Below are 14,094 nucleotides of genomic sequence, written 5' to 3'. Positions count from 1 at the left end.
ACTCTCGCTAAACAAAAGCCATTAAAACAAAACCCCGTAAAAGACGCCAACCATAAATATTATACTACTACCACCCTCATTGACCATGACACAAAACATTGCTTTTTTTGGGGAGAGGGGGAAGTCATTTGTGGAAAACATGATATCATGGGTCTTCCCATGGACCACACCACACACAACACAAGAAAGACTTGAAGCTTCTCTTCCATAAAAAAACCGAAACTTCTCCCACCACTAACAGTTAAAAGTTATCACATATTATCCTACTTGTTGAGTTAAAAGCTATCACATGTATTATTATTATATTTGATGGATTATTGAAAAATAAAAATTTAACTGGTGTCATACGGACACAAGTAGGTCCACGCATATGATTTTTTTTCTAGATAACAACCTACTAATTTTTTTCTTATATCACAACAAAACAAGATAACAACAACAATAACAAAATGGACTAAGAACCAGCACCCTTTTCCCAAGAACACACAGGGACAGAAATGGCTTGGTGCCAGAGCACTAACCTCGAGGGGCAGTTGCGTAACTTCTCACCCTCAAGCGAAGTCGTGGAGCGGAAGCCGCAGCCGCTCGCACCCAACGGTCTTAAACCGAAGACCCTAATCCGCAACGCTCGTCCGTAAGCCCCCCATTACCGCAGGATTTAACCAAAACGCCACTGTCGAGGCAACGTAATTAGCGACTAAGCTCGAGGGTATTCATGGCATTTCGCTTGCTTTGGCCTAAATATGTTTTTCCCACTCCCTAAGTAACGGATCAAGGGCCCAGGGGAGGGGAAAAGGACACGGAGATATGGGGGAGCGGAGGTTTGAAATGTGAGGGAGAAGCGAAAGTCCCTGGAAAATAATTTCGTGTTCTTTGTTTTTGCCTTTTCGATTTGGGAGCGGCTCGCAGTGGGCTCGCTTCTCTTGCGGCGGGGCGGCTTGAGGGGGAGGAGGAATTATCCTGTTTCTCTAGTGCTCGCGTCTTGACGCGTTTCGTTTCATGATTTCTTGGCCTCCTGCGTGCTGCTGCTAGTGCGTACGCCGGCCCTTTGATTCGGGGGATCAGGCTTTGCTTTCGTTTAGGGTTCTTTCACCTTTTTCTTTCGCCAAAGATTGCAGCTTTCGCAGTCGCTTTGCCGATTCCAAGCTTGGCCCGGCTATTTCCCCTTCAAAAATCACGCAAAGTCTGGGTTTTTACCCCGTCCCTTCGTGCGGGCAGCACCAATTTTTTTCGTTCGCGCCTGTGATTGGTGCTCAGTTGAAGCTGGGAGCGTGAAATTTCCAGAGATTTTTGGGTAAATTTTGAGTCTTCCCACTGTGAAATTTTGAGATTTTTGGGTGTGGAATTTGGGGTTTTGGGGGGGGGGGGGGTGCCACTTTCGAGCCTTTGGTGAGTTGGGGTCTCTCACGCCTACTTTGGATGCGAAATGGGGAAATTTCTGGCCCCTATGCTATTCTGCTGTTGGATTTGGCGTGTTGGCGTGTGAGCCTTGGTGTAGGTCACCGGTTTGGGCTGGTGGCTTGTTGATTTCCCGGTGGTAATGCTGTCTGCAGCAGCCGTGATGGCACCAGCACTAGCCGCTCCGAAGAGCTCCCTCGAGGTCTTGCTCGAGACGATAAAGAAGCGTGATGAGCAGCCCAAGGATGCGCCTCCGGCATTGCCAGCCCGACCGACATGCCGTGGCCGACTGCCCACCACAAGACGACCGTCACTGCCTTCCGGGTTCAAGCTTGAGAATGATGTGGTGAAAGGCGCTGCCACAGATATGATGGCGGTTGGCAAGAAGCCAGATGTTGAGAAGGAGATTGCTGGGCTGGAGGCCAAGGAGGAAAAGTCGGTGAAAGCTTGCATCTTTGGTACTAAGAGGAAGTACCCTAATGCAGAAGTGCTGGAGGAGTCGCCGTATGTTGAGAAATTTCACGAGGAGAGGAAGGAGACGACAGTGTGTAAGGGTCCCCCTTCTGTTTCCTCAGCAACGGCTAAGATGAATGGGAAGACAGGGTGTACAGATATCTTGGATTATGTGCTTCAGAAGGTGAGAGGTTTGTTCCTTTTTGAATTTGTAAGATTTCTTTATCTTATTGCCATGTGAACGAATGGAAGTAGGTTGCATACTTGGATATAGGTGGGCTGACTTCTTGCTGTGACATTATGGGGAAAGATGACTCATGAGTTAGAACAAGAAATGTAAATCTAATTAAAGCTTAGACGTGTTTGCTTATATGCTGAAATTATACACCTGCTTGCTTAAAGGTCGCTTCTATATGGTATCTTAAGACTTTTATGTCAAGTCACTGTTATTTTTGGGTTTATTCTGAACTCATTATTGTTTAGCATTTGGCTGTAGATGCAGTTAGTTGTTGCTTAATGCTTTTTCCTGGTCAGGGGATTTAGACTTCATACTTTCTTTGGCCAGTTTGTCAAGTACATGAATGGATACTTTTGCATGTTACTGTAATCCTTAGTAGTATGGATATTGGATAACCAGAGCTTGTTGTTTTGCAACCTTAGAAGTATGGATACTGGACAATCATAATGTGTTGTTTCTTACAACAGTATGGGTCCCAAGGAACTAGTTCTCTTATAAATCCTTTCTTTTGATGATTTGAGTATGATGCCTTTAAGTTTCCACCTTGGTTGAAAAAACCATTCAAAATCCTAAGTTCTGAACGTTTTATTTCAGAAGCTGCGAGTTTGGTGTTCTTCACCAAATGCAAAGTGGGAACTTGGACAGATTCAATCAATATCTGGAGATGATGCTGAAATACTCCTGGCTAATGGAAAAGTGAGTGTCTTATGTTGCCATAATGGTATAATTATTTGGGGAAACTCATGTAACATTCTTACTCAAGATTTCTTTGCATAGGTTTTGACAGTGTCACCAGAAAGATTATTGCCTGCAAACCCTGATATTCTTGATGGAGTGGATGATTTGATCCAAATGAGTTACTTGAATGAACCTTCAGTTCTTTACAATCTGCAGTTGCGATATTCTCGTGATGTTATCTATGTAAGCACTATGCAGGAATCTCACTATGTGTTTCTGTAATAATTTGTGGCTGTGTGCATAGTCGGATGTAGAGGCCAGATTGATGTTTCCAGTATCTAAAAAAAATATAGGAATCTTACTATGCTATATATGGCCTACTGTATGTCTCCTCATTTGTATTCTTTTCTATTTGTAGACAAAAGCAGGACCTGTTCTGATTGCTGTCAATCCATTGAAAGAAATTCCACTCTATGGGAAAACTTCCATTATGCAATACAAGCAAAAGGTCAAGGATGATCCACATGTGTATGCAGTTGCTGATTTGGCTTTTAATGAGATGTTGCGAGGTAGGTGCTAAAGAGAATAGAGGGTTTATACTGTTTTGCTAAATTTTCCTTCTAATGCAAGTGCTGATACTCTGCAGATGGCATAAACCAATCTATAATAATAAGGTTAGCATGTCCCATCCACATTTTTAAACTCTGGGTTTCCTAATTTTTAATATGTTCTCTTTGTCCCTTGTCATATTTCAGTGGTGAAAGTGGAGCAGGAAAAACTGAGACGGCTAAAATTGCAATGCAATATTTGGCTGCTCTAGGGGGTGCTAGCGGAATGGAGTCTGAGGTTCTTCAGACCAATGTCATTCTGGAAGCATTAGGGAATGCAAAAACATCACGAAACCATAACTCGAGCCGATTCGTGAGTTTATCTTCATGTAGAATTGTTATACTATTGTTCTTCAGTTAATTATTCTTGAGTAGCTCTTAGATGCATGACGATTTTGATGTAGGGAAAACTTATTGAAATACACTTTTCTGAAACTGGGAAGATGTGTGGTGCTAAAATCCAGACCTGTAAGCATTTTGTACCATGTATTATTGGGATGGCTTGTCATGATATCTTTAAACTTCCTGTAACTTGTTTCCTTGGGCATGTATGTACCTCTGACTGAATCTCATGGAGCAGTCCTGCTTGAGAAGGTACAATAGTTTCATGCATTGCTAAAAACTCCAAATTTTATTATTTCTGAAAGGTATAATATATTATTCCTTGCCCATGCAGTCGAGGGTGGTTCAAAGGGCACAAGGAGAGAGATCATACCATATTTTCTATCAACTGTGCTCTGGAGCTCCTTCCCTTCTTAAAAGTAATCATACAGTCATGTTTGATCTGCCTATATTACAAGGAGGACGCATGTCACATTCTGCTGATATTACGTGCTTACTTGTCTTTGAGTAGCGATATGTAAACTATTTTTCCTTATATCTCCTCCCACTTTCTCACTTTCTAATTCTGTTACATGCATATGCTGCTGCAGAAAAATTGTTTCTGAAAAGTGCCATTGACTACAGTTACTTGAAGCAGAGCAATTGCTTGAGAATTGACGGTGTTGATGATGCCAAAAAATTTTCGGTGCTAGTGGTAATGTTACTTGAAAATCCAAATAACTTCTCCAACCAAAGTTCTGCTAGTATCTTGTACTATTGTTATTCATGCATTTTTTGTCATGTGCAGGATGCATTGGATACTATTAAGATATCTAAGGAAGACCAAATGAAATTGTTTTCTATGCTTGCGGCTGTCTTGTGGATGGGAAATGTTTCGTTCTTTGTCATAGATAATGAAAACCATGTGCAAGCTGTTTCAAATGAAGGTACAATTTCCCCTTCTCTATAATGTCCATTTCTTTCGTTTGGTGCATCCTGTAGAAAATGTTCCAAAAATGCTAACATGTAAACCACATTATCTTTGTTCCGTGTTTGCGTCAAAAGTTGGTGTGGGTTTCCTTTGACCTTTTCAGAGTTCGTTGAATAACCTTCATTGTGTAATGTGTTCACAGGGTTGGCTACTGCTGCAAAGCTACTAGGCTGCTCTGCCAATCAATTGGTGACTGCTATGTCAACTCGTAAAATCCGAGCTGGAAATGACAGTATTGTTAAAAAGCTGACATTAACTCAGGTATGTAATTACCTGGAAAAATTATCTGCATGGATCATTTGGTACTTATTGATTTGATCCCTTGAGTTTGTATTTAAGTTTTTTCTAATTTTTGTAGGCCATTGACACAAGGGATGCACTAGCAAAGTCAATCTACTCCCATTTATTTGATTGGATCGTTGAGCAAATTAACCACTCACTTGGAATGGGGAGGCAATGTTCACGGAGATCCATAAGTATTTTAGATATCTATGGGTTTGAGTGTTTCAATGTATGGAGTATTTTGCATTTGTTTAATACCGATTTACTTGGTGATTCCTCAGTTGTAACATTTAATTAAAACCATTACAGAAGAACGGCTTCGAGCAGTTTTGTATAAATTATGCCAATGAAAGGCTGCAGCAGCACTTCAACCGACATCTTTTCAAACTACAACAGGAGGTAAGCTTCTAAATGTTTCTTGAATTACTTTTGTTAGTGTCAAAGGCGTGAATAATTATGATTTGTATTACATATGGCTTCTTTCCAGTGTACTGAAGATGTAATGGTGCATTGTTGTGTACTGAAGATGTAAACAGCGCTGCAAACTTTGCCACTTATGTCTTCATAACTAGGGCGTGTGGTCAGATGCTGAAGTTGTTTTTTCTAACCTATGCATGATTCGATCCGTTCCAAATATACCGCATTATTTGTTTTGTGTTTTGCCTTTTGAGTGATTCTGTGCTTCCCTGGACAGAAACTGTGTGGATGTCAAAATAGTTGCAACTTGCAACCAGGGTTCCAAGTGGTTGACAGCTGTGATCGGTTACCACTCCTCCAACCTACTATGATTAGGAAAATCAGCCAATGTTTGGTATTATTTTATGGTAGTTTGAGGAAATGTTAACATTTAATGAATATCAATGGAGGAAACAGGAAAATTTTAGTTTTAGGAAACACAAAAACCTGGAAACCCATGGGGAATGACTGGTTTCTGCTTTGGCAGCAAGGCCTAGGATTTATACTAGTTCCAGTTTTGCTAGAACTCTGATTGCAACTGCTAATGAATTGGTCCACCATGCACATGACTCCCTTAGTTGTTTTAGCATCTATGTAGCCTGCATTATCTTTTTTTGTGTATAATTGTAGAGCTGATCGCCTTGTTGTTTTCATGTGTCTGCTTGTGCATGCAGCATGCGGTTGCTTGCTGCTTTATACTTTTATCCTTTATATTCATGTTCACATGCTAATTTTGTTCTTTCCAGGAATACTTGGAAGACGGAATTGACTGGGCCACTGTGGAATTTGTGGATAACACTGACTGCTTATCTCTCTTTGAGAAGGTATGTAGTGTTGTTACTTGTTTCATGCATGCCCTTTACATATGGACCATAAGTCCATAACTTCTCTGTTTGTACATAGTTGAGTAATTTTTCAAGCCTGATATTTGTATGCATATATTTTGTAATTTCTTACCTGACACGTGCAGACGAAACAATATATGTGTTTTAGCTCACAAGGTTCTATGACCATTTACGTTGATTCTCTTTTGCTTTCCAGTCCCAACACTGAATTTCTTGCAGTAGATACAGTTTATCACCCTTCGAGATATCTTGATCTGCAAATCTGTTGTACTTTGCTTTTTTAATGATGTCCAAGCTACTAGAATGCCCGAATTTTGAGCTATTAGAACGGAAATGGGTATCTCCCAAGATAAAATGAGGAGCAAAAGTTGAACAGATGGAAATATCCTTAAGAGAAGTTGGTCCATGTTTTTTTTTCTAAAAGAAAACTATAGATCTGAAAGCAGCTGTAATTATTCGGTTGGCCTTGTACATCACGGCTGTTTGGCCTTGTACATCACAGCTGTTGCTGTGCATATATGAAGAGTGCACCCAGGCATATTGCCGTGCAGTGACTTGCCCTCTCTACTTCTCTGTTTCAATTATGAACACTGTAATTTTTCACTGGTTTAAATTCTTTAAATTTGTATATTTACTATCGTACATCATTACATCATTTTTTTTATTGCGTTGCAGAAACCTCTAGGGCTATTGTCGTTATTGGATGAAGAGTCTACATTCCCAAAGGCAACAGACCTTTCCTTTGCTGACAAGCTTAAGCAGCAGTTAAGCGGCAACTCTTGCTTCAAAGGTGAACAGGAAGGTGGTTTTAAGATTTGTCATTATGCTGGGGAGGTTAGTGAATCCTCGTGTTCATTTATTATTCTTTTATTTCTAATCTCCAACATTCCCCATGTCTACAAATTTGCCCATTCAACCATCGGTTTAATTCATTTGCTGTTGAAGCTCTTCAATAATTCAACTTGATAACTGTGGTAATTGTGATTCAAGGCGACATATGATACAGCTGGGTTCTTGGAGAAGAACAGAGATCCATTGCACTCTGAGTCAATCCAACTACTCTCGTCGTGTAAATGTGAACTTCCAAAGCATTTTGCCTCTGTCATGGTTGCTGATTCTCAGAATAAATCAAGTCTTTCATGGCACTCAATTGTCGATACACAAAAACAAAGTGTTGTCACCAAATTTAAGGTACTGATTCTAATCATTCATGCAAGCCTTTGTTATCGTTTCTGTAAAGTTGAACTCCATTATTCCATGTAGCCATCTTGATGTTCTATAATGCATTCAGGTTCAACTGTTCAAGCTGATGCAACAGTTGGAGAGCACGACTCCTCATTTTATTCGATGCATTCAGCCAAATTGCAAACAACTCCCCAGGTTATTTGAGCATGATCTTGTCTTGCACCAGCTTAAATGCTGTGGGGTGCTTGAAGTTGTACGGATATCAAGAACAGGCTATCCAACTAGGATGACTCACCAACAGTTTTCTGAAAGGTTGCTGTTTCACAGAATCTGATATATATATATATATATATATATATATAGGACACCTATTCTATACTCCTAGGAGTATGTACTCCCACGTGCAATATACCACCTAAACAAACACTTTATACTCTTTTATCATTTTTAGTATACTCTAATACTAATTCTAAGATACTCCAATATGAGTTGTATGAAAAAAATTCAATGTTAGCCTTTCATTTTTGCTATATACTCTTTTTTATACATAAAAGAAGTATATACGCAAATTATGATAAAAATCATGGAATTTCATAAATTTTTTTGTGGGATTTCTATTGTAGTATCTTATAATTACTAATGAAGTATATTTAAAGTGATAAAGAAGTATAACACACGTATAAAAATGGTATATGAGAGGTGGGAGTACATACACCCAGAAGTACATACTAGTTTTCCTATATATATATATATATATATATATATAAAATTTTGTTCACTTTGTGCCACCCCTGACTTACAACTAGTAATATAATGTGCAGATACGGATTTCTTCTCTTGCGTTCCATTTCATCTCAGGATCCACTTAGTGTTTCAATTGCTGTATTACAGCAGTTGAATATTCCCCCTGAAATGTACCAAGTTGGCTACACAAAATTGTTTTTCCGTACAGGACAGGTACAATACAACAACCATTCTAGCTTTTTTCATCCTAGTCTTGAGCCTCAATTATAGCATACAAAAGCTTGATAGTTTGGTCAACTTTACTTTGCGATAATATCTATTCATATTTATGGAATTGGTTTGTTATTCTTGATTATTCTATAGGTTGCTTCACTGGAAAATGCTAAAAAACAGATGCTCCATGGAACCCTCTGTATTCAGAAACACTTTCGGGGGTTGCATTCTCGCCAGGGATATCAGGGGCTGAAGAAAGGAGCAATGATTTTGCAGTCATGTAATGCACTTTATTGTGCTTTTATTTTTGTTCATAACATTCCTAAGTCCTATTAATTTGACGTCCTAGCATTTAGAGTTTTTAAAATTAAATGTACTTCCTGTTTTAGTTATCAACCTATCATCTGATAAATGCTGGTTATTTGGTCTTAACGCTTCTCCCTTGCCAATCTGTAGTTATACGAGGTGAAAGAGCCAGAATACACTTTGATTATCTTGTCAAGAGATGGAGGGCAGCTGTTCTCATGCAGAAGTACACTAGGCGTCGACTTGCAACTACTATGTTTAATGATCAACTGAAATATATCATTCTTCTACAGTCTGGTAATTTATGTGATATCAGGAGGTTTAGTAACATCATATGTCCCTAGAGTAGTGCATCTGTATAATCTTGTGTTTCCGACTTCCCGTATGTTTCTGCAGTGATCCGTGGGTGCCTGGCCAGGAAGAAATACAAGTGCCTGCAGAATGAAAAGGAGTCACAGTTCACCAGCAACAAAGTTCAAGGGGACACAAGAAAGAATATTTCAGAGGCGAGGAAATGTCATGTGAGTTCCTATGCCAAAGGACTTCTGTAGTTGTATGTGTTCCGATCTCCCACTGCTCTAGCTGCTGGATCAGCAGTACATAATCTGAAGGATTTGCTACTACGGCAACAACAAAGCCTTTTAGTCCCAAGCAAGTTGGGGTAGACTAGAGATGAAACCCCAACAAGAGCCACCAACAAAGAGGATAGAAAAGTAAAAAGATATTAGTAATAGTAATAATAGTAAATGGAGATTGATAACTTAGGTCATGGTTCGGGCACATGGATTGCTAATTTCCATGCGCTCCTATCTAAGGATAAATCTTTGGATAGGATTTGCTACTGCTAGTAGGAAATCATTGTCTGGAATTTGCATGAGCATGGTCACTCACTATATTTGCTTAGTTACCAACACAGAGCTACTGAAATTTTCGTTGTTTGTGATACCCGATTGTATTTTTTTTTTTAAAATGAGAAGTTTTCCTGTACACATAATTGATTCAATTGTCTAACGCATAGGCGTCAAAGGTATAGCAGTTCCTAATATTAGCGTCCAATGGCAGGAAATGAATTTGCATTATCCTCACCAACCAGTTGTCACAGAACTTCAGGGCCGTATTTCGAAAGCTGAGGCTGCATTGCGGGACAAAGAGGAGGAAAATGTAATGCTAAAACAGCAATTAGAACAGTATGAGAAGAAATGGTCAGAATATGAGGCCAAAATGAAATATATGGAAGATGCATGGAAGAGACAGCTCTCCTCTCTGCAGGTAATCATCTGTATTGAATTTATATTTTTCTATTTGCTTGTGTTCTTGTTTAAGACAATGGACCGACATTTTTTCAAACATGAATTCATCTGTTACAGAATGACAGTACTCCAACATGCCTTCTCATGTGATTACTTATGAAACTATTCAAGAATTTTCCAATGAGATGTCTGAAACAGGTCCTGAACTAAAGAACAATTGCTTTGATATTGAATTTAGTTATGCACTACGAAGCTACTTTAGAAGTTTAAATAATTGAATTGTTAGAAAAGTGTCGGGTATTATGGGGCATGCAATAATGTTTTCTTGCATTATCCTTGAAAGACGTGTTCCTTTGGTTCTGATTCTTTGTTTTCCTCTCAGCTGAGCCTTGTGGCGGCTAAGAGCTTAACTTCTGATGATGTGGCCACCAGAGCAGCTAGGATTGATGCTGTTCCAACACATGCTCAGTATAACTCTGAAGATACATTGTCCACCGGGACCCATACACATGAAGTGACAGAGTTGAGACACCAAAACTACAACCCTGAATCTAAAGTGTCAGCAGGAAACTCAGATAGGCGAGTTAATGCTGTGAACCACCTAGCAAAGGAGTTTGAAGACAGACGGCAGGTGTTTGAAGACGATGCTGGTTTCCTTGTCGCAGTCAAGTCCGGTCAGGTTGGTTCAAATATGAACCCAGACGAGGAACTCCGGAAGCTCAAGGACCGCTTTGCTACATGGAAGAAAGATTACAAATCTCGGTTGAGGGAGACGAAGGTAAATCTTCTGAAGGTTGGCACTTATGATGAGAGATCCTGGAAAAGATGGTGGGGGAAGAAGAGCTCCAAGTGAACGTGCAAGACAACTTCAGGTCCCCCCCCCCCCCCACCCCCAACATTTTTCTGCCATTGGGTCAAGAGAGAAGAAATGACCAAGAATGGCCGGGCAAGAGAAAAGAAACCGTCCCAGTTCTCTCCATCACAAGCTTGATGAGATGATGATGAGCTCCATCGACGGTGGCGGTGCTGTTATTCATCCTGTGTTGAGTGTCAGATCATATAGGTGAAACAAGAGGTCTGTACATGTATATTAGTCCTCAGTTGTCAGTGTATGTATGCCATCATGTATTTAGAGCGACAGACCTGAAATATGGAAGGGTAACTAAATACAGATTATCCGCCATGAGCGAATAGAGACGTGACAGCAGTACTGTAAGATGTGTACAGTAAGAAACTGTTCAACTGTGCAATGCATTTTACTCTGTTCTTTCCTTTGGTGCCTGCTTACTCTGAAAAAGTTATGCTCCGCTGTTATACCAGAGTTTGGAAATATTCTGAATGACTGCTGCCGTTAGCAGTCTCTTCTTGACAACTTTCCTTGCATTGTGCAGTATTCTTTAATAAAATTTCAGTAAATTACTCCTGGAATCCGAGTTTTGAAATTTGTTTTTCTCTAATTAGCAGTGCTCTGAATTTCTATGTCACAATATAGTCTCTCACTATATTTCCAGGCCGCTTAAATATGTCACAATATAGTCTCTCAGCTGAAATGGAAGGAAACAACTGCATTGATCATAAATCTCACATCAACTGTTTCAGGAGCACACAAGCTACAACTCAGGACTGACAGAGAGCACACAAGCATGGAAGACCAAAACTCCTCCAGCACGTTCCTGAATTCCGAGATCATAATATTTGCATTCATTCATGGTACAAATGTAATGTCACAACTCACAAGCGAATAGTCTACAAATGGCGGCACGGCGGCCGGGCAGCTTAAGACCCCGGAGCGAACTTGGTGGCGTAGACCCATGCATTGTTTGCGACGGGGTCGTCGAGGTGGTCGAGCAGGTTCTCCAGGGGCCCCTTGCCAGTGACGATGGCCTGCAGAAAGAATCCGAACATGGAGAACATGGCGAGGCGCCCGTTCTTGATCTCCTTGACCTTGAGCTCTGCGAAGGTGACGGGGTCGTCGGCGAGGCCGAGCGGGTCGAAGTACTGGCCGCCGGGGTAGAGGTTGTTGCCCTCGCCGACGCCGTCGAGGCCGTTGATGCGGAACCCCTCGACGAGGCCCATGAGGATGACCTGGAAGCCGAGCACGGCGAGGATGCTCTGCGCGTGCACCAGGTTGGGGTTGCCCAGATAGTCGAGTCCGCCCTCGGAGAAGATCTGCGCGCCGGCCTTGAACCAGACGGGCTCCTTGAAGTCCACGCGCACCCACTTCTCGAGCACCTCCGGGGTGATGCACCCCAGAGCGCCCAACATCGCCCACCGCCCGTGGATCACCTCAAGCGCCCTGTTCCGCGCGAACGCCTCCGGGTCCGCGGACAGGCCGGCAGTGTCCCAGCCGTAGTCGCCGGGGAACTCGCCCCTCAGGTACGACGGCGTCTGCGCCGAGAAGGGGCCCAGGTACTTGACGCGGTCAGGGCCGTACCACAGCTCATTGCTCTGCGAACGCGTTGTGGACGCTTGTTGGTTAGCACTTAGCTCCAAAGAAACGTGTCACGGACCGATGCTGTAGGCAAGTGGTTCGTGGCGCCTGCGTAGCGTACGTACCATGGTGATCCGGCCGCCGGCCGCGGCGGCGACGTCGCGGAGGGGGATGGCATTGGCAGCGGCGCGGCCCTGGCCGAGGAACGGCGTCTTGGCGGCGACGACGCCGGAGGTGGCGGCCATGATCGTCGATGCCATCCTCGTAGCTTGCTGCGGCAGGGCGTTAAGGCTTGGAGAGGGGTTAGTCGACGTATTTGTAGCGCTGCTGTTTTGTTGCAGGGGAGAAGCGAGCTAAGGTTGCGAGGTGGAGATCTCTGGATTTGGTTCGAGCCAATGAGGGCGAGGTGCTGGATTCCGGAGGTGCGACGGTGCCACCTCGGATGGCTCCCTATCCTATGTATTATCTGCTGCACCACAGGTCCACAGGGTTTGGGCCGGGCTGCTCAACAGTTCTGGAAGCCCAGCATTGCTCATCCTGGCATAGGCATTGAGCATTTGATTTTTTTTTTATGTTTTCTCAATATTTGCAAAACTATAGGATCATTTTAAAAAATAGTAGATCTACCTTACTGTCGTCTGTTGGAAGGGTGATAATAAGGTGTCGCTAATCCAACGAGCGGCACCTAATGGGGCCATAGGCAAACAATTAGGAATTAAATATAATTGCTGACATGGTTGTCACGATGATGTGTCACCTAAGCAACGTGCTCATTGGAAGTGCGACAGGAGAATCTGAGCAGCGCACGAGCCCACTGGAAAATGTCGCGCCGTGCCTAAGGGGTGTCATCGATTCATTTCTCGCTGCTGGCGTCCAGAGAAGAGATAGTAGAGTAGAGAGGAGGAGTGGAGAGGAAAGGAGAGGGAAGGGGATGGAGGAGAAAGAAGCAGCAGCGAAGCCCTGTCAAAAAAAGTAAACTTTTTTCCTTTAATTTTTTTATGAACCAGTTAGGGTAACCACTAGATCTAGATTTAGACATAGGTTGAAACTTAGATCTAAGTTTAGACATAGCGTAGAATACAAATCTAGGTTTAGGCATATATTAGTAATTAGATCTAGTATGTAGGCATATATTAACAATTATATCTAGTATTTAGATATATGTTCGAAATTATATATATGATTTAGACATAGTTTAGTAATGCGATGTAGGTTTAGACATAACTTAGCAAATAGATGTATGATTTAGTGATATTAGATGTATTGTTGTTAGATCTATTTTTTAGCAATGCATAGTGAATGTTGGACCTTATTTTTAAGCATTTTTGCACAGCTAGATGTAGGTTTGTATAGTAAGTTTACATATGTTATTTTTTATGCTTTGTAGTTGTAAGCATATTGAATATAGTTGTCCGTACACGTAATAACGGTAGAGTTTTTTATCGATCATTGGCAGATATGTCGGATAAGTGACGGTTTAGAATTTTTTTTATGGGGACAATGATACTCCCTCTGTTCGAAAATATAGGGCGCATTTCTTTTTGGCACATAGACCAATAATATAGAGAAGATGTCTAAACTACCTCCAATTAAGTTCTCCAAACAATGCTCTTTATCTCTACCATGCAATGATGCCAACCACTTGCTCTTCACATTCCGCCTGAGTTACCTCTTGGCATTCTCCGCTGAGTTAAA

The 14,094-nt window shown here is 41.7% G+C and overlaps 2 protein-coding genes across 3 annotated transcripts; one reads left to right on the top strand and one right to left on the bottom strand.

Moving 5' to 3' along the window:
• The first annotated feature begins 650 nt into the window (after positions 1–650).
• LOC133890760 (myosin-1-like) lies at positions 651–11,239 on the top strand. Of its 2 annotated transcripts, none has more exons than XM_062331284.1 (24): positions 651–2,035; positions 2,684–2,785; positions 2,867–3,010; positions 3,186–3,336; positions 3,414–3,441; positions 3,523–3,688; positions 3,780–3,843; positions 3,956–3,969; positions 4,052–4,136; positions 4,308–4,411; positions 4,505–4,643; positions 4,830–4,948; positions 5,046–5,198; positions 5,279–5,368; positions 6,172–6,249; positions 6,946–7,104; positions 7,261–7,461; positions 7,562–7,767; positions 8,277–8,412; positions 8,563–8,692; positions 8,869–9,015; positions 9,115–9,239; positions 9,781–9,987; positions 10,351–11,239. In XM_062331284.1, exons 1-24 carry the CDS (start codon positions 1,541–1,543, stop codon positions 10,819–10,821), a joined length of 3,714 nt encoding a protein of 1,237 aa, XP_062187268.1. In that variant the 5' UTR covers positions 651–1,540; the 3' UTR covers positions 10,822–11,239. The 2 variants fall into 2 exon arrangements, with proteins under 2 accessions (XP_062187268.1, XP_062187269.1); XM_062331285.1 differs by having other exon boundaries at positions 1,907–2,042.
• A 274-nt stretch (positions 11,240–11,513) lies between these two features.
• LOC133890761 (chlorophyll a-b binding protein of LHCII type III, chloroplastic-like) lies at positions 11,514–12,706 on the bottom strand. Its single transcript, XM_062331287.1, has 2 exons — positions 12,525–12,706; positions 11,514–12,416 (listed from the first exon to the last, which is right to left on the bottom strand). The coding sequence occupies exons 1-2, from the start codon at positions 12,657–12,659 to the stop codon at positions 11,745–11,747; spliced, it is 807 nt and encodes a 268-aa protein (XP_062187271.1). The 5' UTR covers positions 12,660–12,706; the 3' UTR covers positions 11,514–11,744.
• Between the last annotated feature and the right edge of the window lie 1,388 nt (positions 12,707–14,094).

The sequence above is a fragment of the Phragmites australis genome, chromosome 14 (genome assembly GCF_958298935.1).
Source record: "Phragmites australis chromosome 14, lpPhrAust1.1, whole genome shotgun sequence".
NCBI lineage: Eukaryota > Viridiplantae > Streptophyta > Magnoliopsida > Poales > Poaceae > Phragmites > Phragmites australis.
Note: the sequence above shows the minus strand (reverse complement) of the source record. Positions and strands in the feature narration are given on the sequence as shown.